Consider the following 26880-nt stretch of genomic DNA (forward strand, 5'->3'; position numbering starts at 1 on the left):
CTGCCTCTGAAAAGCAGCCAACATAATCAAAGAATTGTCCCATCCCAATCATTCCTTCTTCTCACAGCTTCCGTCAGGCAGAAGATACAGAAGCTTGAAAGTGCGCACCATCATCCTCAGAAACAGCTTCCTCACATCTATCATCAGGCTTCTGAATGTTGTTTTCCATAATTTTCAGATTCACCTCTACCCCATTGCGGATATTGGACTTTGTCTCTGGAACTGTTGCTCCACAATGCTGAGACTATATTCTGCACGCTGGATCTTTTAATTTGCTCTACGTATTGCATCTGAATTTGGCTTGATTGTATCAATGTATATTATTGATATTATCTGATTAGATTGGATAGCATGCAAAAACAAAGCTGTTCACTTAACCTTGGTACACATGGCAAAAATAAACATAAACCTTAATAGCCATTGGATAATTAATAGATATCATTCCAATATAAGCATGATATATCATCAAATTTGGGAGAAAAGAAAGGAGTTCAATGGTACCAAATGTTTGACTTGATAGGAAGATATATAGGTCTACAACATATGGTACCTGCAGGTAAGCTAAGAAACAAACTGTAGAATGAATGTGTAGTTTCTATGACTATTTCATATTCATGGTTATAGAAGCAAAATACAAAATCTACCTCAGACCTCCAATGTAATTCTCCTTTTCAAATATAGTGATGTCCGAATAGCCCAACCGAGCCAAAAATGAAGCACAACTGATACTGGCGGGCCCACATCCGATTAGGGCGATTTTAGCATGGTAGCTTTCAGGCAATTCTTCAGGAGGGGGAAGCGATGGATTCCGAATCTGAGGAATTTTCATCTCTTTGAACACCTGAGGTATAAATGAGAGCACATTCAAAATTTTGTTTCTTGCAGTTCATCAAATAAAAATAAAGTATTCTGAACTGTCCAACGGAACTACAAATTGCAGGAGGCTGGAAATCGGAAATGTCATCCATTTTAAGGTTAGTTTAGTTTTGAGATGCAGTGTGGCAGAGAGGCTTTTAGCCCACTGAGTCCTTGCCGACTGGAGATCACCAGTACATGATAAGGACAATTTACAGAAGCCAATTAACCCACAAACCTGCATGGCTTTGGCCTGTGAGCGGAAATCAGTGCACCTGGAGACAACCCACGCGGAAATAGCATGAACGTACAAAGTCCGTACAGACAGCACTTGCAGTCAGAATCGAATCTGGATCTTCAGCACTGTAAGGCAGCGACTCTAGCGCTGCGCCAGCGTGCTGCCCCCTTTTTCCGTGACCTAATCTGTTGTTGCGTCCAGCAATAATTACCATTCTGAAGAAGGGTTTCGGCCCGAAACGTTGCCTAATTCCTTCGCTCCATAGATGCTGCTGCACCCGCTGAGTTTCTCCAGCTTTTTTGTGTACCAATAATTACCATTTGGTTGCCAGGCAAGAAATAGTGGAGTGGACCAAAATTACATTTATAACAGGGTTAGAATGTTTGCATCCAGAAACGTACAACAAAATGGACACAAAATGCTTGAGTAATTCAGTCGGTCAGGCAGCATCTCTGGAGAATATGTTGTCCAGAGATACTAACTGACCTGCTGTGTTACTCCAGCACTTTATGTCCTTTTGTGTATTAACCAGCATCTGCAGTTCTTTGTTTCTACAAAATGGAACTCTTCACAACTTTGATGGGAGCATGTTTAATTAAAAGCAACCATTTCAATCAATGACAGTAAGGCATCACCCAAAAAAGCACGCACACTCTGGCTGAAGAAATTCCTCCTCATCTCCATTCTAAAGGTACATCCTTTTACTCTGATGCTGAGCATTCTGGTCCGATACTCTCCCAATACTGGAAATATCCTCTCCACATCCACTCTGTTCTGGCCTTTCAAATTCCTGGAATTCCTCGAAATTCAGTATTTCTAACACTTGTCTTATCCATGAGTGGCTCTACGATGAAGAATTATTGTGGAACTATTAAAAAGTGTCATGGAATTCAGTGCCAGAGAAGGCTGTGGAGGTCGTCAATGGATATTTTTAAAGCAGAGATTGATAAACTCTTGATTAGTACGTGTGTCATGGGGTTATGGGGTGAAGGTACGAGAAATGGGTTGAGAGGGAAAAATAGATCAGCCATGATCGAATGGCGGAAAATACTCAATGGACTGAATAGCCTAATTCTACTCCTATAACTTATGAACTAATGAAAATACCATGCATCTTTGTGTAGTTTGTAGCAAGAATTCATGCCAGCCTACCAGTTTAATTTAGCTTAGTTTGGTTTAGTTTAGTTTAGTTTAGAGATACAGCGCGGAAACAAGCCCTTCGGCCCACCGAGTCCACACTGACCAGCGACCCCCGCGCACTAACACTATCCTATATCCAGATTTTTACAATTTGCACCAAGCCAATTAACCTACAAACCTGTACGTCTTTGAAGTGTGGGAGGAAATCAAAGATCTCGGAGGAAACCCATGCAGGTCATGGGGAGAAAGTACAAACTCCGTACAGACAAGCACCCGTAGTCAGGACTGAACCCGGGTCTCTGGCGCTGTATGGCAGCAACTCTACCTCTATCCACCGTGCCGCCCAACGGTTTAGTTCTCTCAGTATTTAGCTGAAGGCAATATCTGGGCTTTGCATTATGCAAAGGAGGGCAAGCTGCCTGAAGGTAGAGGGTCAAACACATTACGTATTGACTCTGCAATAATCACAAAACTTAATATATGCCCTCTTAAAATGTTGACAGAAACACCGATCAGAGCAAATGCTGGGAAAACACGAGATTAGTTGGTGTTGATGTTTTGAATGCTTTCTGCAACTCCAGCAGTATTCCTGCTGCTTAGAAAGCTGAGCGCATTCAAACGGAGGTCGTAATGTGGTTCGCTCATGATAAAAACGGCACACATGAATTTTGCCGTAGTTTGTGGCAAGATTGAATATATTCATCCAGTTTATTATTGGTTATACTTGTGTTATTGATGGCTGAGGGAGAACGATAGCTTCCTGCAGGACATGCTGACATTACGTGTGATGGAGTGCCTCACACCAAGACTGGCGATAGTATTAATGACAACTGCAAGGTGTCTGTTATTACAGTTGTGGTGCTTTTGACAGTGAGCGTCTGTCACCTAATGCTGGTAAAGTAGTGATGATTGTGATACCTTTTGTGCAGCCAATCCACCTGCCAGATAAATGTCAGATTCGGCATTAGAAATATAGACTTACATAAAGAAAGAAGATTAGGCTTATAATAGGTGTCACAGTTGTGATAAATCCAATAGCAAAATGAATAGTGTTTAAAGAACTATTACAGTATAAGTGATAACTCTGGATGAGGCGCAACTTCAGTCACTTATATTAAGCATTTCATTTTAAACTTGTGTGAATTAGGAGTAAAACCATCTTAGCTTCACTGAAGAAGGGTCCTTCTGTCCAGAGATGCTGCCTGTCCTGCTGAGTTACTCCAGCTTTTTGTGTCTACATTAGCTTCACTTCTTGGTTCGTAACTAAGTTTGTCCTTCCGTACTTAAGGTTAATCATTGTTTCTTTTTGTGAGTCTTTTGTCAGGAGTGTACCATCTACAGGTATTTCAGTAAGTCACTTCATCCAAGCCATTTGAACCTGCAGTTCATAAGATTGTTAGAAATATGAATGGTGGAAAATAAAAACATTTATGCTTGGTGGGCATACTGATTGGAGAATAAGTGTCAGCCACAACTGGGTGGCACGGTGGCGTAGCGGTAGAGCGACTGCCTGACAGCGCCAGAGCCCCGTGATTGATCCAGACTATGGATGCATTTCCGTACAGAGTTTTGCACGTTCTCCCCGTGACCTGCGTGGGTTTTCGCCGAGATCTTCGGTTTCCTCCCACAAAACTAAAACTATTAGGCCAGCTGACAATTTTGTAGCCAACCACTATCCAAATGCAAGGGCACCAGGGGTACATCTAACCTCTTACAGATGGTCCTGTTCCTGTGCTGTACTGTTCATTGAGTCCAGTGGCAGTTGTGTAAAGTATTGAATTATTGAATTGGATTCGATTTGCTATTTCTAAACCTGGCCGTCCAACTTCATGCCGGAGTCTGACGAAGGGTCCCGACCCAAAACATTGCCTATCCATTCCCTCCAGAAATGGTGCCTGACTCGCTGAGTTTACCCGACCTTCATGTTTCATACATGCCAGCTAGCATGGGGCAATTCATTGAAAAGGTAGGTGTATCCGTTTTGATTTGTTTTCTCTACTTTATAACTCAGTTATGTAATATAAAGCAGTTTAAAATGATTTAAATGCATTTATTATTTTATGCTTATTTTTTTAATCACCTTCAACTTTTAACGTTATTCAAATCAACAGCATTTTCTGATTACAGCACACATAATACGTAGCTACAATAGACATTGTCATTTTACTTATTAGCTTGTGCAGCCAGAGCATTTCAACAGCTGCCTTACTGGGCGTCACAGTGACGCAGCGGTAGTTACCGCCTGACAACGCCAGAGGCCCGAGTTCGATCCTGACTACGGGTGCAGTCTTTACGGAGTTTTTACGTTCTCCCCGTGACCATGTGGTTTTCTGTGGGTACTCCGGTTTCCCCCCCACACTCCAAAGACGTATAGGATTGTGGGTTAATTGGCTCCTGTAAATTGTAAATTGTCCCAAGTTTGTAGGTATAGTGCTAGTGTACGGAGTGATCATTGGTCGGTGTGGGCTCAGTTTGTCCGAAGGGGCTGTTTACACACTGTATCTCAAAAGCCTAAAGTCTAAAAATCAAAACAGCTGTTTGATAATAGAATGATTATGAACATTGGCACTCTGTTTTAGTCACTACATTTCATTTATTTAAAAAAAGAAAGGTAAATGCTGTCAGCACACTGTTGTTTTGGATGCATTCATTCATTTTCAGGTCTTTGCTTCTACTTCCTGATCAGGTCAATGTGAAACAAACAGCTAATCAATACAGGTAATTTACCAAAACCTTATAAACTAATCAATCAACAAAAATATGTGCTGGAACCCATGTGCTCACTTTCCTGGAAAAGGCACATCACTTGCTAAAGACAATGCATCATCTGTTCACCCCAATCTATAAATAAATCTGAATCAATGAAGCAACTGTCATAACTGTCAAACAGTTTTTCACACAAAGGGTGGTGGGTGTATGGAACAAGCTGCCAGTGGAGGTAGTTGAGGCAGGGACTATCCCAACATTTAAGAAGCAATTAGACAGGTACATGGGTAAAACAGGTTTGGAGGGATATAGACCAATCGCGGGCAGGGACTAATGCAGCTGGGACATGTTGGCCGGTGTGGGCAAGTTGGGCCGAAGGGCTTGTTTCCACACTGTATCACTCTATGACTCTATAAACGGTGTTGTGTCGTGAAGGCGCTACTGACACGTGAACCATTTTATTGAAGCTGTGAAATGTGTGTTTCTAATCACTGTCTACATTGCAGTTATTATACTAAATGATGTGATGATCCTTCTTCACATTTTTATTCTGTCAGATCAAAACCAGCGTAAAAAAACCATCTGGGAAAATATTAACAAAGAGAAAGGTTGAAAGTGTGCACCACCCGACTCGGGAGCAGCTCTTTCCCTCTGAGATCGATCTTCTGAACAGTCCACCCAAAAGCTATTCACCTCTACTCCATTGGACATTGGACCTTGTCGCTGGATCTGATGCACTACAATGCTGAGAATTATATTTTGCACTCTACATCTCCCCCTTTGCTCTACCCATTGTATTTGAGTTTGAGTTTGTATTTGTGTATACTATCATCTGATCTGATTCTATATCATGCAAAACAGAGCTTTTCACTGTACCTTGGTACACATGACAATAATAAACCTAAACCCACTGAGGGATAAAATCAATCTTCTCATAGAGCAACATAGAAAAACATCAAAAAATAGGTGCAGGAGTAGGCTATTCGTCCCTTTGTGCTTGCACCGCCATTCAATATGATCATGGCTGATCATCTAAAATCAGTACCCCATTCCTGCTTTTTTCCCATATCCCTTGATTCCTTCAGCCCTAAGAGCTAAATCTAACTCTCTCATGAATTGGCCTCCACTGCCTTCTGTGGTTGAGAATTCCACAGATTCACATCTTTCTGGGTGAAAACATTTTTCCTCATCTCTGTATGGTAAATCTCTGGAATTCCCTGCCCAGAAGGGTTGATGATGCATGATCACCGGGGGATATTTAAAGAGGAAATAGATATGTTTTTAGAGAAAAAACCCCCCCAACAAAACTGGAACAAAAGAGAAAATCATCCCTGGAAAAGATTTTCATAAACTACAAAGTGTTGGAGGAACTCAGCAGGCCAGGCAGTGCCCGAGGAGGGAATGGACAGTTGGCATTCCCACCACTGATGCTGCCTGATCCACTGAGTTTTTCCAGCACTTTGTTCTTTTTGCTGAGTTAATAGATAGAGCAAAGACTTAGTCCAGACATCTCTTGGCTGACATTGCAATGTACCCATCTTGCTGGTAAGCCTTGTACTCAACATCTGCAAGACAAAGCTCCCCTACTAATCTGTCTATGTTGCGCCACACTGCCATCTGACAATTAACTTTAACAGTGCATAGGGTGGTGAGTGTGTGGAACAAGCTGCCATAGAAGGCAGTTGAGGTAGGGACTATCCCAACATTTAAGAAACAGTTAGACAGGTACTTGGATAGAACATGTTTTGAGGGATATGGACCAAATGTGGGCAGGTGGGACTAGTGGAGCTGGGACATGTCGGCCGGTGTGAACTAGTTGGGCCGAATGGCCTGCTTCCACACTGTATCACTCTATGACCCTATGGCTCTATTTGCTGGTAAAATAGAGAACACTCACAGGCCCAAAATTCCATTACTGGAGAACATGGATAGGTGATGGTACGGGTCAAGACCACCACCCGGCGGGGTCACAACATCGGAGGCCTGGATCGCCTCGGCGCAGAGGGAGAACATGGAGAGAAGAGACAAAGACTTTAAGGCTTTTGCCTTCCATCACAGTGAGGAGGTGCCTGGTGAACTCACTGTGGTGGATGTTAAATTTGTGTTGATTGTGTGTTTTTGTTATTTTTATTATATGTATGACTGCAAGGCAATGAAATTTCGTTCAGACCGAAAGGTCTGAATGACAATAAAGGATATTTTGAATTTTGACTTTTGACTTTGACTTTGACCAGACTGAGATCTGAATAAGGGTCAAGACCCGAAATCCTTGCTCTCCAGAATCGCTGCCCGACCTGCTAACCAGAACTTTGTGTCTTTTTGAAAATCCATGCATCTGGACTACATAGACGCCCTACATAAATACCAGAAGGAGCGCGGCATCTGGTTTGTTAACTTCACTCATACACTCTGTCAGTCATCTCCTACCCCATCTGTGGAAGAGTCTGCATTGCACACAATGGCCTTGTCAGTCATCTCTGAACCCACAAACCCAGAGTGGAACCAAGTGTAATATATCAAAATTTGTGGACGATACAAAAATGGGAGGAAAAGTAGGGGATGAGGAGGATAGGAAGAGTCTGCAAAAGGATATAGATAAGCTAGGTGAGTGGGCAACAACTTGGCAGATGAAATTTAATACTAATAAATGTGAAGTCATTCACTTTGGGAAAAAAAATGATAGGGCAAGTTATTTTCTAAATGAGGAGGAGCTGCGTTGTAATGCAACGCAAAGGGATCTAGGGGTATTAGTACGTGAATCACTGAAAGTTAGTATGCAGGTGCAGCAAGCAATCAGGAAGGCCAATGGAGTTTTGGCCTTTATTGCTAGGGGGATTGAGTATAAAAACACGGAGGTCTTGCTGCAGCTGTACACAGTATTAGTGAGACCACATTTGGAATACTGTGTACAGTTCTGGGGTCCATACTTAAGAAAGGATGTACTAGCCCTGGAGGCAGTGCAGCGAAGGTTTACAAGATTAATTCCTGCAATGAGGGGATTGACATATGAGGAAAGGTTAAGTAGGCTGGAACTCTACTCTTTGGAGTTTAGAAGAATGAGAGGCGATCTCATTGAAACATATAAGACCGTGAGGGGCCTTGATCGGGTGGATGCACCGAGGATGTTCCCAATGATCGGGGAAACTAGAACTAGGGGACATAGTTGCAGAATAAGGGGGGGCTCTTTTAAAACTGAGATGAGGAAGAACTTCTTCACCCAGAGGGTGGTTAATTTATGGAATTCACTGCCCCAGGGAGCAGTGGAAGCAGAAACTTTAAATATATTTAAGACTAAAATAGATGGTTTTTTAGCTGCCAAGGGGATAAGGGGCTACGGGGAGAGGGCAGGGATATGGACCTAGGTATGGTTAGTATAGTAAGACCTGAGTGATCTCCTGGGCAAGTGTCGATCGCCTAGATTGGGGTCGGAGAGGAATTTCCCGGATTTTTTTCCCGAATTGGACCTGGGTTTTTATCCGGTTTTTTGCCTCCCCCAGGAGATCACGAGGTTCTTGGGGTGGAGAGGGGTGATAGCGGTATAAAGGGGAGGGTAGTGTCTTGTGTTCTGTGTCTTGTGTCTACTGTTTGTGGGTAAGTGTGTCTGTTTAGTGTTCAGCCATGAGCGAATGGCGGTGCGGGCTCGATGGACCTGGTGGTCTGCTCTCGCACCTACTTTCTATGTTTCTATGTTTCTAAGTCATCCTTGACCATTAGGGACTGGCTTAGAAGAAGGAAAGAGATGCCACAGAGGGAGTAAAAGATCCCAGGACACGATTTCAACAACGAGATGGATCATTGTTCCTATCCTCAACATTTACCTCACACCCAACCCAACAAAAATAGGGAAGCGGGCAATCTAAAATATTGTTTTTGTGAGAAAAAAATTGCTATTTCATTTCCTCCAATGTAACGATGGCATTTCAAGAAGAATTTGATTTATCATGAAATATTTTTGGATCATCAAGTAATGAACATAAAAGGCACCATATAAATGCAAGACCTTTTTACATTACCTGCCAAAATAATCTGTGAAATAATGAGTAATGCCAATATAAATTACTAATCAATTAAAAAAAATAATCAATTAAAACTAAATTGCAATCAATTAAATACTGAGAAATAAACAGTTAATTAATAAGCAATGAACTCTAATAAATTAATAAATAAATCCATAATAGATAGATAGATAGATAGATAGATAGATAGATAGATAGATAGACAGACATAGATAGATAGATAGATAGATAGATAGATAGATAGATAGATAGATAGATAGATAGATAGATAGATAGATAGATAGATAGATAGATAGATAGAAAGAATGTGTAGGAAGGAATTGCAGATGCTGGTTTAAACCGAAGACAGGCACAAAAAGTTGGAGTAACTCGGTGGGGCAGACGGCATCTCTGGAGAGAAGGAATGGGTGACGTTTCGGATCGAGACCCTTCTTCAAATAGATAGAGAGATAAATAAATAAATAGAACGTCATTGAACATTGACGTTTGTAATATTCAGATAGTTTTTACATACCTCTGTGGCAAATTGTTGGAGACCCCCGATGTTAATAGCTCCTTCTTCAGATGCATGTAAATTGCATCCTCCCACACAGAGGTCAGATGTTGGACATACCATCCCACAAGTCAGACCCAGGGGATTGTCAGACAGAATGGTTTTGGCAGCACCATAGTAATTCTACGAAAAGAAAAATAACTTAGGAAGCATTGCACAAAGCAGTAAGCTTAACTTTATACTAAGCAAAACATTATTCATCTGCAGGAGACACAAGACACTGCAGATGCTGGAAGCTTGCACAAAACACAAGGTGCCAGGGGAACTCAGCAGGACAAGCAATATTTGGGAGGGAATGGAGAGGCAAAGTTTCCGCTTAGGATCTTTCTTAACACCCTATTAGCCTGCTCTTCATTAATTATGCTGGTAATCCACAACAGATGAAGCAAACGCTTTAGTCCAATTGAGACCAATCTAAGTCATGGCAGAACGGCATGGGTGAATGGAAGTTGGTATAGATTAGGGTACATGATAGGATTTTGACTGTGCTCTAATTTATAACTAGATGGTTTACAACTATAAACATATTATAACAAGTGGCGGCACGGTGGCACAGTGGTGGAGTTGCTGCCTTACAGTGCCAGAGACCCGGGTCCGATCCTGACTACGGGTGCTGTCTGTACGGAGTTTGTACGTTCTCCCCATGACCGAGTGGGTTTCCCCAGGTGCTCCGATTTCCTCCCGCACTCCAAAAATGTACAGGCTTGTATGTTGTTTAAGAAGGAACTGCAGATGCTGGAGAATCGAAGGTACACAAAAAAGCTGGAGAAACTCAGTGGGTGCAGCAGCATCTATGGAGCGAAGGAAATAGGCAACGTTTCGGGCCGAAACCCTTCTTCATGACTGAAGTCTGAAGAAGGGTTTTGGCCCGAAACGTTGCCTATTTCCTTCACTCCATTGATGCTGCTGCACCCGCTGAGTTTCTCCAGCTTTTTTGTGTACCAGGCTTGTATGTTATTTGGCTTCGGTAAAAATTGTAAAGTGTCCCTTGTGTATGTAGGATAGTGCTAGTGTACGGGGATCTCTGGTCGCTCCAGACTTGGTGGGCCGAAGGGCCTGTTTCTGCACTGTATCTCTAAACTAAACTAAACTAAACTTATGAAGGGAGAAAGATAGAATGCTGCTAGGTGATCGATGGGATAGTCGAGTATGACAGCACATAGAAACATAGAAAATATGTGCAGGAGTGGGCATGCACTCGGTGGAATGAAGTGCTTGTTTTTGCACCGCATCTCTAAAGTATAAAGTCTAAAGAGGAGATATGGCAACCCAGTGTGAATGGGAAGTTCCATTGCAATCATCTGCCCTAATTGAGTACCACGCCGTGAGGAACCTGGTCAGCCATGGGACAATCAAGGAGGCAGATATTGGAGCTCAGATGTTACATGAATAAAATGGCTGTGAACAATGAAGGGAAAAGCGGCGAGGAAATCTCCATCTAGCCTGGACATTGAATATTGTGGTATGAGGTAAATCCCACTTTTTCTGTATCTACAAACAACGTCACAGGTTGCATCCCACCACTCGCTTCTGTGCCATTAATAATGGAAATGAGCACTGCATAACCTGTAATATCATTGGTACCAAGAAGGCATCAATCATGCTATGCCTTTTCGGAATAATATTCCAATGGGATCAATTTCATTTGGAAGTAATCACTTCAACAACACTTTTTTGGGTAAAATTATGTGAATGCACAACCTATGATTGAAAAGCATAAGCCGGTTGGATGCCATACCATAAATTGCTATTTTAATGATACAGCATGGAAACAGGCCCTTAGAGTCATAGAGTTATGGTCATACTAAACAGAAAAAGGCACTTTGATCAAATGCAGCCCGACCATTGATCACCCATTCTCGCAACTTCTATGTTATCCCACTTCTGCACCCATTCCCTGCACAATACAGGCAATTTAACAGAAGCCAATTAACCTACAAACCTGCACATTTTTGAGAGGAATTCGGGGCACCCGGAGGAAACAAATGCGGTCGCAAGGAGAATATGAAACTTCACACAGATAGTACCTGAAATCCGGATCAAACCCGTGTCTCTGGAGGTGTGAGGCAGCATCTCTAATTGTTCAGCTGCATTTTACATGAAAACAACCGGTTTTCTTTTTTTAAATAAAATGTACTGTACATTCTAGATTTTCGTCCAGAAGCAAATATTATAATGTCACAAAGCACACACGTCATTGGGAGCTGTGAACATCTGGAGGACGTGTTTTTTAAATTCTTATTGGAACATAATAGGGAGGCGGCACAGTGGCGCAGCGGTAGAGTTGCTGCCTTACAGCGCTAACAGCGCCAGAGGAACCGTTTCGATCCTGGCTACAGATTTGTCCGTACAGAGTTTGTACGTTCTCCCCGTGACCTGGGTGGGTTTTCTCTGAGAACTATGGTTTCCTCCCACACTCTAAACACGTACAGGTTTGTAGGTTAATTGACTTGGTATCAATGTAAAAATTGTCCTTGGCAATGTAAGTGTGCGGGGATCACTGGTCAACACGGGCCGAAGGGCCTGTTTCTGGCGCTGTATCTCTAAACTAAACTAAACTAAACTAAAAAAACGAAACTAAACAGAAATAAAATGGATGTGTTTGACCTGAAGTTTACCACCCCATTAGTAGTCCCCAGGCATCCACATGTCAACCTCTTGAACTGATTAGGCTTTTGCGACTTTGCTTCAGAAATTTAATTTTGGTAAGCCTTACTTCACATCATTTATCCTTAAATGCCAGTCATTTCCTACCTTGTTTGCGATACTGGTGATAAATGACTTTATGTCCAGATTAGTTGGGCAGCTCTTCTGACACGGAGCGTCAGCACACTTCAGACATCTGGAAAGCAAAGTAATCCGGTCAAGAAACATCAATTACGAAAAATACTCTGGATCCAGCCATGATAAAAATTATCCCTCCCACTGAACGAATGGGATGACGGAGTGATTTTGCATTTCTGTGAAACATGAAAAATCCCAATAAACCACTCATTTTTCCTCGGCCTAAAACCAGTTATATCTGGGATCATAGAAACATGGAAAAATGGGTACAGGAGTAGGGCATTTGGTCCTTCGAGCCAGCACTGCTATTCAATATGATCATGGCTGATCATCTAAAACCAGTTCCTCATTCCTGCTTATTCCCCCATATCCCTTGTTTAAAAGTGAACTGCAGATGCTGGAAAATCGAAGGTAGACAAAAATGCTGCAGAAACTCAGCGGGTGAGGAAACATGGAGCAAAGGAAATAGGCAATGTTTCAGGTCGAGACCCTTCTTCAGTGTGTCTACCCCCATATCCCTTGATTCTTTTAGCCCCAAGAGCTAAATCTAACTCTCTCTTGAAAACATCCAGTGAATTGGCCTCCACTGCCCACTGTGGCAGAGAATTCCAGTTTCACAACTCTCTGAGTGAACAAGTTTTTCTTCATCTCAGTCGTAAATGGCCTAACCCTTATTTTTAAACTGTGACTCCTAGTTCTGGACTCCCCCAACTTCAGGAAGATTTTTCCTGCACCTAGCCTTTCTAATCCATCGAGAATTTTATATGTTTCTATAAGATATCCTCTCGTCCTTCTGAATTCCAGTGAATACATGCCCAGTCGACCCATTCTTTCAACAGAACATGTAGCAACGAGAGTGAAAGAAAAACAGCTCCAAGAAGCAAATCAAGAGAGTATTTTATTTTAACCTTGTACGTAGAAAACAAACAATCCTGACTATGGGTGCTGTCTGTACAGAGTTTGTACCTTCTACCCCTGACCGCGTGGGTTTTCCCCGGGTGCTCCGGTTTCCTCCCACACTCCAAAGACATACAGGTTTGTAGGTTAATTGGCTTCGGTAAAGATTGTAAATTATCCCTAGTGTGTTGTATATTGCTAGTGTACGAGAATTGCTGGACTCGGCAGGCAGATGGCCTGTTTTTGTCTGTGTCTCTAAACTAAACTAAACTAAATGATACACTTTTTAAATCTACTCAAACTGGCTACATAAAATATTGATAATATATTCAGATTTAATCACTGGTTTGCCTTGGTGTACATCATGGAATGTCCCAATGTAGTTTGTCATTTCTAGCAGTTACATTCCCCCTCTCTTTCCCTTTGGGCCTGCACGTTATTATCCCAAGTGGCTATCTAATTCCCTTCGGAGAACCTTGATTGATTCTGCTTCCACCAACCCGGCAGGCAGTAAGTTTCATATCATTAGGCTTCTTTAGCAAATTTCCTCACAGCCCCTGCACCTTCTGCTTTTAAATGTTCCCTGATTCTTGCACTATCCACTAATAGGTATGGTTTACTACTTTTTTATCGCATCAAACCCTGCTGTGATACTGTGCATTTTGACCAATCTCCCTGCAGTTTGTTTTGAGTCTGAATGTTTTAATCCAAAATATGCAGCCAAAACCTTCCATCCTGGAACCACCTCAGTACCGTCCTGTGCCCCTCCAGTACCTTCAAGGTCACAAAGTCATGTGATATGAGCAGAATAAGGCCATTCGGCCCATCAAGTCTACTCCGCCATTCAATCATGGCTGATCTATAACTCCCTCCTAACCCCATTCACCTGCCTTCTCCCCATAACCCTTGACACCCGAATCAAGAATCTATCTATCTATCACTGCCTTAAAATTATCCATTGACTTGGCCTCCACAGCCTTCTGCCGCAAACAATTCCACAGATTCACCACCCTCTGACTAAAGAAATTCCTCCTCATCTCCTTCCGAAAGGAATGTCCCTTAATTCTGAGGCTATGACCTTTTGGCAGTTTGATTTTTTTCCCTTCCTTCATTTTTGCATAAATTAGTTAAAAGTCTGTGTAAAAACTATTCATTCTTGTAATTGCAACTCATCCTTCTAAATTAACCAACCCTTCCCTATTGAAGCACAACCTGCCTCAGTCATTGTACACTTAGGACTTAGTTTCATACAATAATGACAGTTCCACGCACTTGATTTTTAGTCCCCTGAGGTTAGAAAGTTAAGGACGATCTAATTGAGTTCCTTTAGAATGAGCTCAAAGATGGAGAGATTGGCAGGATCCTCTGGTGGCTAAACTTAAAAGCGAGCAAACAAAATCTTAAAGTTCAATCTAGCTTATTCATGAGTGAAATTGAGAATGATTTTCTCCACATGGCTTAGTAGAACTCTAGAACTGTCTCATAAAGGGATAGAGAAATTGACATTTTCAGGACTGTTATTGTTACCACGCAAGTGTCAAGTGACACAGATTAAAACCAGTAAACAAATTGAATTTCAAATCACTTATGAACTAACTCGAAGGCAGAAGAAGTTCTTTCCGTGTCCGTATAATTAGGCTTGATTGCTACAAAAGATTAGTTTAGTTTAGATTAGAGATGCAGTTTGCAAACAGGCCCCTCGTCCCACCGAGTCCGCGCCGACCAGTGATCCCCAGACACTCGCACTATTCTGCACACTAGGGACAATTTACAATATTTACCGAAGCCAATTAACCTACAAACCAGTACATCTTTAGAGAGTGGGAGGAAACCGGAGCACCTGGGGGCAACCCACGCAGTCCTGGGGAAAATATATGAACTCTGTACAGACAGCACCCATAGTCAGGATCGAACCGGGGTCTCTGGCACTGTAAGGTGGTGACCCTACCGCTGCATCACCGTGCATCCCCCAGTAAATATGTTCTGCAGAATTCAAACACCCAGCAGCTAACAACGTATAACTTCAGAGCACTACTCAGTGCCTCAGGACATTGTGCCTTCCCCCATAATGGTAACCACTGTGGGGGGATGTTTCTATGTTAAAGATCCTTGTTGTTCCGTTTCCAAGATGGCTGCCGGAAGGGAGAGTGAACGCTGGCGCGATTAGCTGCCGCTGCTCTCTCTTTGAATTGTGTCTTTGAATTGTGTCTTTGAATTGTGTATTGTTGATGTCTTTACTATTTATTTTTTTTTTTGTCGTTATTTTTTGTTTTGTTTCATTCCGCTTACATGTTTTGTATTCTGTTTACTAAATTTTGTAAGGTGTCCTTGAGAGTCTTGAAAGGCGCCCATGAATAAAATGTATTATTATTATTATTACTCATTCAAGCCTAAATGAGACACTTGCACATATTGTATTTCACAATAGAAAAAACATATTTCCCACTATTGGCATCCGCTTGCTAAACAAATTCTCCCCTTTTTAGTATGTAACTAAACTAAGTGGGACCCATGGATCACTGTTACGCAGGCTTGGTCCCCCAACGCAATATTCCACCATTCACCCATAGCCCCCAACTGCACAGGCGCAGCTCATTTCCCCTCATGCCAAACACTCTCTCCCTCTCCTCTTCACCCTTCTTCTTTCCCCCTCTCCTCCTCCCCTCCCCAATCCCCTCACACCTCTCTCCCTCTCTTTTCCCCCACCCTCCCTCCATAACTCCTTTCCCCTCCCTACTCCCCTCCTATCTATCGTCCACCTTCCCCATTCCTTACCTCACCCTATCCCCAACTATACCTCCTCACCTCACCCACTGCCCTCCTCTCCCTCTATTCCCCACTCCCTACCTCCCCCACTCCCCCATCTCTACTCCTCCTCCTTTCCCTCTAATCCCTTCCTCTCCCACTCTCCCTCATCACCTCCTCCCTCTTCTTTTCCCTCTCCTCCTACCCTCCCCCAATTCCTCCCTCACCTCTCCTTTCACCTCCCCTCATTCACTCCCTCTCTCCTTCCATGACTCCTCTCCCCTCCCTACTCTCCCTTTATCCCCTCTACGGCATTTCACTTAAGCGCTCTGACTGTTTGTGAAATATTAATAGCAGTGCACAAAATTCCAACGTATTAATTACAAACACAAATTGTGCTACTGAGATAGGGAGGGGGGGAGAGCTAGGAGAAAAGACGGGGGAAGAGCCATGGGGAGAGGGGGGCATCGTGGGGGAGGCGACAAGAGCCAGGGAGGGAGACCAGACAGGAAGGGGCTGGAGCAGCGGGGCGTTGCGGTGGCGGTGCGTTTGGGACTCACAGTGGGCGCCGGACGCTCACCTCTGCCGGGATCAGATTCTCTGCTTTCCGTTTGGCGACATCTCCTGTGCACCGGGCCGCTTCCGGTCCCTCTGAAAATTGTGTCTGGTTGGAGATCTCCGCCGGCCAAACACTGCTCGAGTAAAGACGTGATGGCGCAGGAAGGGACGGACCATCCCGCGGAGTGGCAGGAGAAGAGACTAATCCGCGCGGCGCTGATTGGCAGGAGAAGAGATCGATCTGCGCATGCGCGGTTTTAAAGATTTTTAAACCTCGCGAACTTTTACAATAGACCACCGATCGGAACGAAACATGGTGCACTCGCAGCACAGGAGAACGGTGAGTGAGCTGGCGAAAAATCGTAGCGCCATCGCGTACCGTTTTTAACGCAAACAGAAATACCGCGCAAACCAGTTATGTGGTTATGTATAGAAAGATGTAGGGCATTAAATTCTGTCTCCAAAATTATTCCATTGAATTTCTAAGCAAAAGCACCTCGGGATGATGTGCATACTAATTTAAATATTGACATATTAAACAAGTTCAAATTTAGTCTGCTGGTATGAGTGTGGCATTTATGCCTAATAAATATTCAGACTTTGTATCATGACTAGTTAATTGGATTTTCTTTCTCAGTAGCACAATTTGTGTTTGTAATTAATACATTGGAATTTTGTGCACTGCTATTAATATTTCACAAACAGACGGAGCGCTTAAGTGAAATGCCGCTCTGAGTAGAGGGGTTGGCATCTTCTGTTCCCTATGAGAAAATGGACTGTGAAGATGAAGGGATTGTTTGCCGTGTAGAAGCAAAGATTATTGGAGAGAGACTATAAGTTTTATCGAAGGGAAAGCTGGTGTAAGAATTGCCCTTGCGTTGTTTAACAGAATGGCAGTAAGTTTAATGCATGCAGCATTATCAACCATATGCATTATTAACCAGCAACATGGTGTGAAGGAACTATCCTGAGCACTGTGGACTTCCACAACTTGGTGAACCATTCACACTCTCTCTACCCTAGCCTAGTTAAAACAGGAATGCATCCTTGACCTTTGCATGAGGTTAATAAACCTACAGCAGTTATACATTAAATAACAATCATACGTAACCTCAGAATGTTAGAACTGATACAGGTGAGTGCCACTTATTATAATATTGACGGCATAATTTATATTTGGCAATGGCTCCCAATAGTGCAAACTCAGGAAGAGCACATTTGAAATGGCTGTTGCAAATCCTAGCGGAGTTGACTTTAATTCAGTATTTTTAATCTCTCATTATTACTCAGCTTCCTTCTGTAATCTAATCAAACTGTGGTCCCTTCAGACATTGGGACTGAAATGTCCAGAACTTCACACTTCCAGCAACGCAACATGTTTCTCTCTTTGAAAAGAAAAATCAAAATAAGCTTTATTCAGTGTAAAAAATAAATACAAAACAGGTACTGTGTAAAAAGTATTTCCGACATTCTCGGAGGCTATACATGCATTCAATGCATCGTGATAACTCACTTGAACTTGAATTTTGTCACCATTTTAACTGACACCCTTTCCTCTCTTGTGGCCCCCTGGGGTGAAATCCTATTTAAAGGGCATCTCCACCACACTCCCTCAATGTCTAGCAGTGGAAGGGTCCTAGACTGTCGCCCGCCCCCACAGAGGCTTGCCGTTGGCTGCACCAAGCTTCATGGAGGACAAGGAAGGAAGACTGACCACCTGGTGTGGGTTCTGCCAAATTCTAGGCCAATGTGAGGTTTTATTACTTCTATCATTTCTCACACCGGGTGATTTTTGCAGCAAACTTATATGTTCTGTCAAAAGCTAGTGATCTCAGCTTGTCTGCTGCTTTAGGATATTTGCACAGGTTGCAGCCAAGATGAAAGCGTAATTTCACCACCACAGAATCCTTTGTCTCAAAACTTAAATCGAACTGAATTGATTTTGTGAAAGTTGGCCCTCAAATCCAACAAACTGTTGGGCTCTCTTGTAGGCAGTCCATTTAGGTTGAGGGCGATTAGTTTCATGAGTCCTTGGTCACTGATGAGACCACTAAAGGCTCCAGAGGCTGTTATAGAAACATAGCATCATACAGCAGGAAAACAGTGGTCCAATTCCTCCAGGCCGATCAAGATGTCCATCTAAGCTAAACCCATTTGCCAGTGTTTACCCAAATCTTCCCTATGCATACCCCTAAATGTTCCAGGCAACTGGTCTTGAACGAGCTAAGGTGCTGTTTACATGGATTAGCACCTTCTCCCCAACACTACATAAGTGTCTGCTGGGTGATCCAGTTTTCTGCCTCATCCTTATGATATGCTAGTAAGCCAATAATCTATAAATTTACCCTTTGGCATGGGCTAATGAACTGCCTATTTACCCTTTGGCCAAAATGAATCAAAGAGGAATAGATGGAGATGCTGGAGAGAGAAAGTTGCAAGAGGACAGTTTAAAGAGGGGTGGGTGTATGGAACAAGCTGTAAGAGGAGGTGGTTGAGGCTGGGACTATCCCATTGTTTAAGAAATGGTTAGACAGTAACTCGGATAGGACAGGTTTGGAGGGATATGGATCAAACACAGGCAGATGGAACTAGTGTAGCTGGGACATGTTGGCCGTTGTGGGAAAGTTGGGCCGAAGGGCCTGTTTCCACACTGGCTCGCGCTATGACTCTATGACTAGAACTAGGAGAGAGGGAGTGAGACTGACAGGATTGCTCAGCAGGAAGTTTGCATGGTCATAATGCAAACCAAATTACCAGTAACAGCATGAAGGACAAATTACTGAAGTATAAAAAGATGATTTACTGGATTAATCTGTTGATAAACCAATGAAGGAACGGACTATTTTAGACCTGGTAAAATGTAATGACAAAGAGTTATTTGATAAACTCCTTTGGAGAATTCGTAAGGCTCCTTTGGAGAACAATGAACCTAATGTGACAGAATATTATATCGAGATTGTTAGTTATTTGGTTCAGTCAGAAGCCAGGATATTACATCTGAGTAAAGTAAATTGTGAAAGCAGGAGGCATGAGTTGGCTCTTGTGGATTGGGAAACAACATTAAATGGCATGAAAGCAAAGATATGGCTCACTATCAAAGAATTAGCACATAGTATATATATACACACACACACACATATATGCGTGTGTGTGTGTGTGTGTGTGTGTGTGTGTATATGTGTGTGTGTGTGTGTGTGTGTGTGTGTGTGTGCGCGTGTGTGTGTGTGTGTGTGTGTATATATATATATAATTATTTGATTGAGCCATATTTTTGCTTTAATGCCATAGTTATATATTGTTCATTGTTATATATATTGTTCATTATATATATATATATATATATACCTTCGGGCAAAACAAATCCCACAGGTTTTGACAGTCCATCGTGGTTGTCAGGAGTAGTTAAAAATAGTATTAGATCAAAGGGAAAGGCTTACAATGTTGTTGGGGAGAAACAAAGCCTGAGGATTGAGAAAATGTTAGAATTCAGCAAAGGAGAACTCGGGCATCAAATAGTAAATGGAAAGCAGAATACGAGGTTAGTATGAAACAAAAACTGATGTAAAATCTTCAAAAGATGAACAAAAAGGTACAGTTCAAATCATCTGAATTTAAGGTGGGTCCCTTACAGATTAAATCAGAAATCAAGGATTTGTAATCGGATAAGTTAAACACATATTTTGTGCTTATCTTATGAAACTAAACATCAGGAAATCTCCTGGAAATAGAGGATGCAGGTCTATAGTGAACAAAGAATTAAAATAAACTCGATGAAAGTTGGTACAGGAGATATAAATAATAATAAACCCCGCAGGTTATTCCTTCATCCACAAAAATTGAAAGAGGATACACTAGTTGCGTTGTTCTCTGCCAGTATTTCACAGATTCGAGAACAAATTATAGAACAACAAATGTCATCCCGTTATCTAAGAAAGGGAGGAGAATCAAAATTAAAAAATAATTAGCCTGACATTAAAACAAGGCAAAAGGATTACATCAACAGGATTAAGCAGGGTCAACATGAATGTCTGAAAGGGAAATCATGTTTGACAAAACTGTCAGAGTGTTTTAAGGCTGTAACTAACAAAACCGGCGAGGACAAACTAGCTGATTTAGTATGTAGGAAGGAAATGCAGATGCTAGTTTACTCGAAAGATAGACAAAATGCTGGATTAACTCAACGGGTCAGGCAGCATCTCTGGTCAAAGGGAATACATAGGTAACGTTTCCGGTCAAGACCCTTCTTCGCCGTGGTCCATCGTGGGTTATTTGGCCATTGGTGACATCTGTTTTGTTCCGTACCTTTTCTGACCTCCAGTTTCCCTCTCCTGAGTCTCAGTCTGAAGAAACGTGTGCCAAGGTCAATTTTGGCTCGAGAAATTATCCCGTGACGATCCATGAGTGGAGAAATAGTTTCATGGATACGAGTTGAACTGCTTTTCAATACAGTATGTACAAAAAACTAGGAAGGAACTACAGATGCTGGTTTAAACCGAAGATAGACGTAAAAAGCTGGACTAATTCAGCGGGTCAGACAGCATCTCTGGAGAAAAGGAATAGGTGACGTTTTCGGGTCGAGACCTTTCTTCAGAATGAAGATGGGTCTCGACCCAAAATGTCACCTATTCCTTTTCCCCAAAGATGCTGTCTGACCCGCTGAGTTTCTCCAGTTTTTTGGGTCTATATGCAGAAAACTGGCTTGTTTCAGAGCACCAGGCAAGATTAGAAAGAAAGGGATTTTCCAGTGCAGCGACTCAGAGAGGAAATTGTATCCAAAATCCTACACTGAGCCACACCACCTGTTACAATTTAATAGCAGACAATGCGAAATAAGACTGCTAAATAAGAGCGGACAAAGGTGTTTTTTTGTCGTTCCTATTTTTCCATAATAAACCGCAAGCCACTGTGGTTTACACACACCAGATGGTAAAGGGTGACATCTGTGCAGCTCAAGAGTACACTTTTAGGTAAGCCAGATTTAAAGTCTTCCCCTCGAGAGAATATGCATTCCCTAGAAACCTCATTAAAGGTTGCTTCCTCCACCATTCAAACAATGGAAGACTCAAAACACACAGGACACTCGGCATGTCTCCTTTAACTGTTACCAGTTTCTATAGATGCACTATAGAAAGCATCCTATCTGGATGGATCCCGAGACCCAAAGAAATTGCAGAGAGTGGATGCAGCCCAGTCCATCAGGGAAACCAGTCTTCTCCCATCGACTCCAACAACACTTCTCGCTGCCTCGGGAAAGATGCCAACTTAATCAAGGAGCACTCACAACCCAATCATTCTCTCTTCTCCCCTATCTTGTCGGCAGACGATACAAAACATTGAAAGCACATACTTTCAGAAGTAGGAACAACTTCTTCCTCGCTGTTATCAACTACATATTCCCAATCTCCCAATTTATCATGTTGCAGCCCTCGCAGTTTTTTTTTCCGTCTGCACTTTCTCTGTAGCTGTTACATTATATTCTCCATTCTATCTTCATTTTCTTTTGCACTACCTTTAGTACTCATATATGATTTGATTGTTCTCATGTATGGTATGATTTGCTTGGACAGCATGCAAAACTACATTTCTCATTGCAACTCTATACTAGCGACAATAATAAACCAAACTAAACCAATATTAGACTATTCTTAAAGATAAATAATGTTTCAGAGAAATATTTTATTTGTCGCATCTCTCACTTCATTTCTTTCTTTCATCAAACAACAAAATTAACATATATTTTCAAAATACGCATTAAAAACCTTAAGTTTCTAATCAACAAAGAAACCATTTAGTTGTGCTTCTTGTCAGCAGGATACTATTTAAAACAAAATGTTTTTCTGTATTTTAGTGCATGTAGATTAGGCACATCTCAAGCGATATGCACAAACATGCGAAAGTCCCACAAGGACCTAAAAACCCTCAGGGTTTAGGTTTATTATATTATCACATGTAACGAGGTACAGTGACAAGCTTTGTTTTACATGCTTTCCAAGTGGTTCCGACAATGCTATACATGAATATGATCAAGTCAAACTCAAGTACGATAGATAAAGCAAAGTGCAAGGTACAGATTGTGGAATATAGTTCCCAGCATTATAGCATTTCAGTTCCAGTAAGATGCTGAGTTCAAAGTAAATAACTTTAGACTATACAGATTCAGTGCGGAAACAAGCAGTTTGGCCCATGGAGTCTGTGCCGCCCAGCAATTGCCCCATACACTAGCAATAGCCTACACATTAGCAACAACTCACAATGTTACTGAAGCTAATTAACCTACAAACCTGTACGTCTTTAGAATGTGGAAGGAAACCGGAGCACCCGGAGAAAACCCATGAGGTCACCGGGAGAACGTACAAACTCCATACAGACAGCACCTGTAGTCAGGTTCGTACCCAGGTCTCTGGTGCTTTTTAGGCGTCATCTCTACCCCTGCGCCACTGTGCCACCCACAAATGAAACAGATCTCTTTGGTTCAACAGCTCAAATATAACTGCTTGAGATCCTGATATACAGTGGAAACAGAATCTATTTAGGTAGAGCTGAGAATTAGGAAAGGGCAGACAACATCTGTAGAAGATATTTATAGACCACCAGAAAGTAGAAATAAGGAACTATGGGCATAAATCCTGAATTTAGAGAATGCAATGTGAGAATACAATAATATGGCGCACTAACACACATGGAATGAGCAAAGCAAATGTGCTATAATAAAGAAGAAGATGAACTTATAGAATGTATACATGTTGCTTTTCTAGATCAATTTATTGAAGAACCAATGAGTCAAATAGCTATTTAAGATCTCACTTTAGGTAAGGAGAAAGGGTAAATTAACAACCATTTTTTCAAAAGGCATTTTGTGTTAGAGTGACCATAATGTGATAGAATTTGACATTTATTTTGAAACTCGAGTCTTAAATCTAAACAAAGGAAACTATGGAACTATGGAAGGAGCATAGTTGATTAGGAAAATGCTTTGAAAGTTACAACAGTGGACAAGCAATATAGTAGTTACCATTTAAAGACATAATGCATGAGTTGCAAAAATAACTTTAAGACACAAAAACCCAAGGAAGAATTGGTTTATCTGTGGCTGACAAGGGAAATCAAGGAAAGTAATGAATCAAAGAAAGAGGCTTATAAAGTTGTTAGAGATAGCTGTGTAGCTGAGAGTTGGGAGGACTTTTAGAAGTCAGCAAAGGAACAAAAACAAGAAATTGATAAACAAAGGAAAGATAGAATATGAGATTAAGATGATGTGGACATATAGAAACAGACAGTATGTGTTATATAAAAAGGAGAAAATTAACAAGAGAAATACACCCTCCCTCTCAGAAACAGAATAATTTATTATGGGAAATAGGAAATGGAATAGGATTTAAACAATGCATTTGTGCCTGTCTTTGTGAAAGGTGGTTTGAAGATAATGGATCCTCTTCATTATCTTGTGTAGGAAGGAACTACGGACGCTGGTTAAATCGAAGGTGGACACAAAATGCTGGAGTAACTCAGTGGGACAGGCAGCATCTCTGGAGAGAAGGAATGGGTGACGTTTCGGGATGAAACCCTTCTTCAGACCCTCTTCAGTATCTTACCATATTTCAGGGTTGTACAGATTCTGCAGATTGGACAATAGCAAATGATACTCTATTAATTCAGGAAGGACAGAGAGAGAAAATGGGAACTATTGACTTGTTAGCCGAACATCAGAGGGTGGGAAAATACTGGGACCTATAATGCATGGGATCAAACAGAACACTGCAAAATAGTAATACTATTGAGCAGACTCCACAAAGATGGTTTGACCAATCTAGTGGAGTTCTTCCAGGATGTGACGAGTAGAATAGATAAGAGGGAACCACTGAATTTTGATTTTCAGAAGAATTTTGACATTTATCGCACAGTAGGAGGTTGATGAGTGTAATTAAAGCACAGAGTTTGGTGATATGTACACACATGGATTGCAATTTTTTCATCACAGTTGGAGTAAACAGATTGTTTTCATATTAGGAGGATGTGACCTAGACAAATCAGCCATTATTGAATGGCGGAGTAGACTTAATGGGCCAAATTCACCTCCTATTCCTTATGACATTATGACTTATGGGGTACAACAGAGAATGTGTCTGGGTCACAGTTGTACATAACCTAGAAGAATTGTTTTTTTACAGATGTCGCCAAGTTAAGATAAATGGAAGATTTTCAATTTTGGGAAGTTAAACCAGGGCAACACAACTTCACAGTGAACGGTAGGCTCCTGGGGAATGTGGTAGATCAGAGTTCAAGTTCAAGTTCACATTTATTGCCACATGCACCAATTAGGGTACAGTGGAATTTGATTTACCATGCAGCCATACAATTAAAAAGAGCACAATACACGATAGAATAGAACATGTACATCCACCACAGTGGAATCAACATTCCTCACTGTGGTGGAAGGCAATAACGTTCAGTCAGTCCTCCTCCTTTGTTCATCCGTGGTCGGGGCCATGAACCCTCCGTAGTTGCCGCTACGGAAGGCCGGATGTCCAGGCCCTCTCATTAGGATGATCGAAACTCCGACGTCAGAACGGTCGAACACACTCCATTGCGTACAGTTTTGGTCTCCAAATCTGAGGAAAGACATTCTTGCCATAGAGGGAGTACAGAGAAGGTTCACCAGGCTGATTCCTGGGATGTCAGGACTTTCGTATGAAGAAAGACTGGATAGACTCGGCTTGTACTCGCTAGAATTTAGATTGAGGGGGATCTTATAGAAACTTTCTTAAAATTCTTAAGGGGTTGGACAGGCTAGATGCAGGAAGATTGTTCCCGATGTTGGGGAAGTCCAGGACAAGGGGTCACAGTTTAAGGATAAAGGGGAAATCCTTTAGGACCGAGAAAAACATTTTTCACACAGAGAGTGGTGAATCTCTGGAACTCCCTGCCACAGAAGGTAGTTGAGGCCGGTTCATTGGCTATATTTAAGAGGGAGTTAGATGTGGCCCTTGTGGCTAAAGGGATCAGGGGGTATGGAGAGAAGGCAGGTACGGGATACTGAGTTGGATGATCAGCCATGATCATATTGAATGGCGGTGCAGGCTCAAAGGGCCGAATGGCCTACTCCTGCACCTATTTTCTATGTTTCTATGTTTCTATCTTCCAGAGATACTCCACTGGATAGATAATAAATATCGAAATATGAAGTGCTGTTCCTCCAATTTACGGTGGGCCTCACTCTGGCCATGGAGGAGGCCGAGGACAGAAAGGTCGGATTCGGAATGGGCGGGGGAGTTGAAGTGCTGAGCCATCGGGAGATCAGGTTGGTTATTGCAAACCGAGCGGAGGTGTTGGGCGAAGCGATCGCCAAGCCTACGCTTGGTCACGTCGATGTAGAGCAGCTGTCACCTAGATATATAATTATAATTTTGGTGATGCACAAAAACTATAAATAATCTATAATAATATAAAACTCTGATCTTGGATGTTTACTTGTGGGTTTGTTTGCTTGCTTGAACGTTTCCTTTGATTCACATCTCCTCAAAAACCCGACGCAGTAACTGTGAAATTTTTACATATTCCGGTAGAGATTTACCTCATGATTTCAAAATCCCCTCATCTGTAAATTTGATCATTATTTCCCGAGTTTTTAACTAAAATTGTTCACCAATCTGACATCTTTTTAAAATGTAACGTGCTGAAGTGAACTGGATGACGTCACAATGCCTCTGCTCCTCGCTGCAAGCTGCGCAGAATTTTCAACGCGCAGCCCCACTGTTTTTCACGAGCTGCGAATTACATGCTCCCCCCCCCCGGGCTCTGCATTGAAGCCACAAAATACGTGCTCAAGTCGTGCAACGCGCTCCGCTGGGCTCCTTGAGGTTCTACTAGGCAGGAAGGGGGCCCTCCCTCTTTGCCCCCTCCTCTTTGCCCCCTCCCTCTCTGCCCTTCCCTCCCTCTCTGCCCCCCCCCCCCGCACTTTCTGCCCCACTCCCTCTCTGGGGGTGGTCGTTAGCGCTGTGGAATAGTGGCCGTGGTGGCCATCACAGGGGACAACCTCATCACCGTCTCCCCGTCTGCTCGTATGGCACGCTGGTGGGTGGCCTCCCCCTCGTGGAAGCCACGATCGGCGGGCCCTCCGCTGCTTTTGACCATCCTCAGATCGCTCCGGGCCTCGCTCTTGTCCACACCGACCGCAGCCTAGCTCGGGCACGGCGCCTGGTGGGGACGCTACTACTCTATGGCCTGGGCAGGTGCTGCCTCTACCCCCTCCCCCTCCCTCTCTACCCCTTCCCCGGGGCAGAGAAAGAGAGAGACGAGAGTGAGGGAGAGGGGGTGGATAGAGGGGGATGGAGGGACGGGAGGTGGGGGGGGTGAAGTGAGGGGGGATGGAGGGAGGGGGGAGTGGGGAA

General features: G+C 42.5%; 1 protein-coding gene across 1 annotated transcript in view; it reads right to left on the reverse strand.

Annotated features, from left to right (window-relative positions):
- LOC129700783 (dihydropyrimidine dehydrogenase [NADP(+)]-like) overlaps positions 1 to 26880 on the reverse strand; it is a 637641-nt gene that overhangs the window by 394135 nt on the left and 216626 nt on the right. The window contains exons 4-6 of the mRNA XM_055641481.1: positions 12263 to 12350; positions 9470 to 9631; positions 645 to 841 (exon numbers count right to left, since the gene is read on the reverse strand). Of these exons, the coding sequence (XP_055497456.1) occupies positions 645 to 841; positions 9470 to 9631; positions 12263 to 12350 (447 nt within the window). The remainder of the gene's footprint in view (positions 1 to 644; positions 842 to 9469; positions 9632 to 12262; positions 12351 to 26880) is intronic.

The sequence above is a fragment of the Leucoraja erinacea genome, chromosome 10 (genome assembly GCF_028641065.1).
Source record: "Leucoraja erinacea ecotype New England chromosome 10, Leri_hhj_1, whole genome shotgun sequence".
In the NCBI taxonomy this organism is placed as follows: Eukaryota; Metazoa; Chordata; class Chondrichthyes; order Rajiformes; family Rajidae; genus Leucoraja; species Leucoraja erinaceus.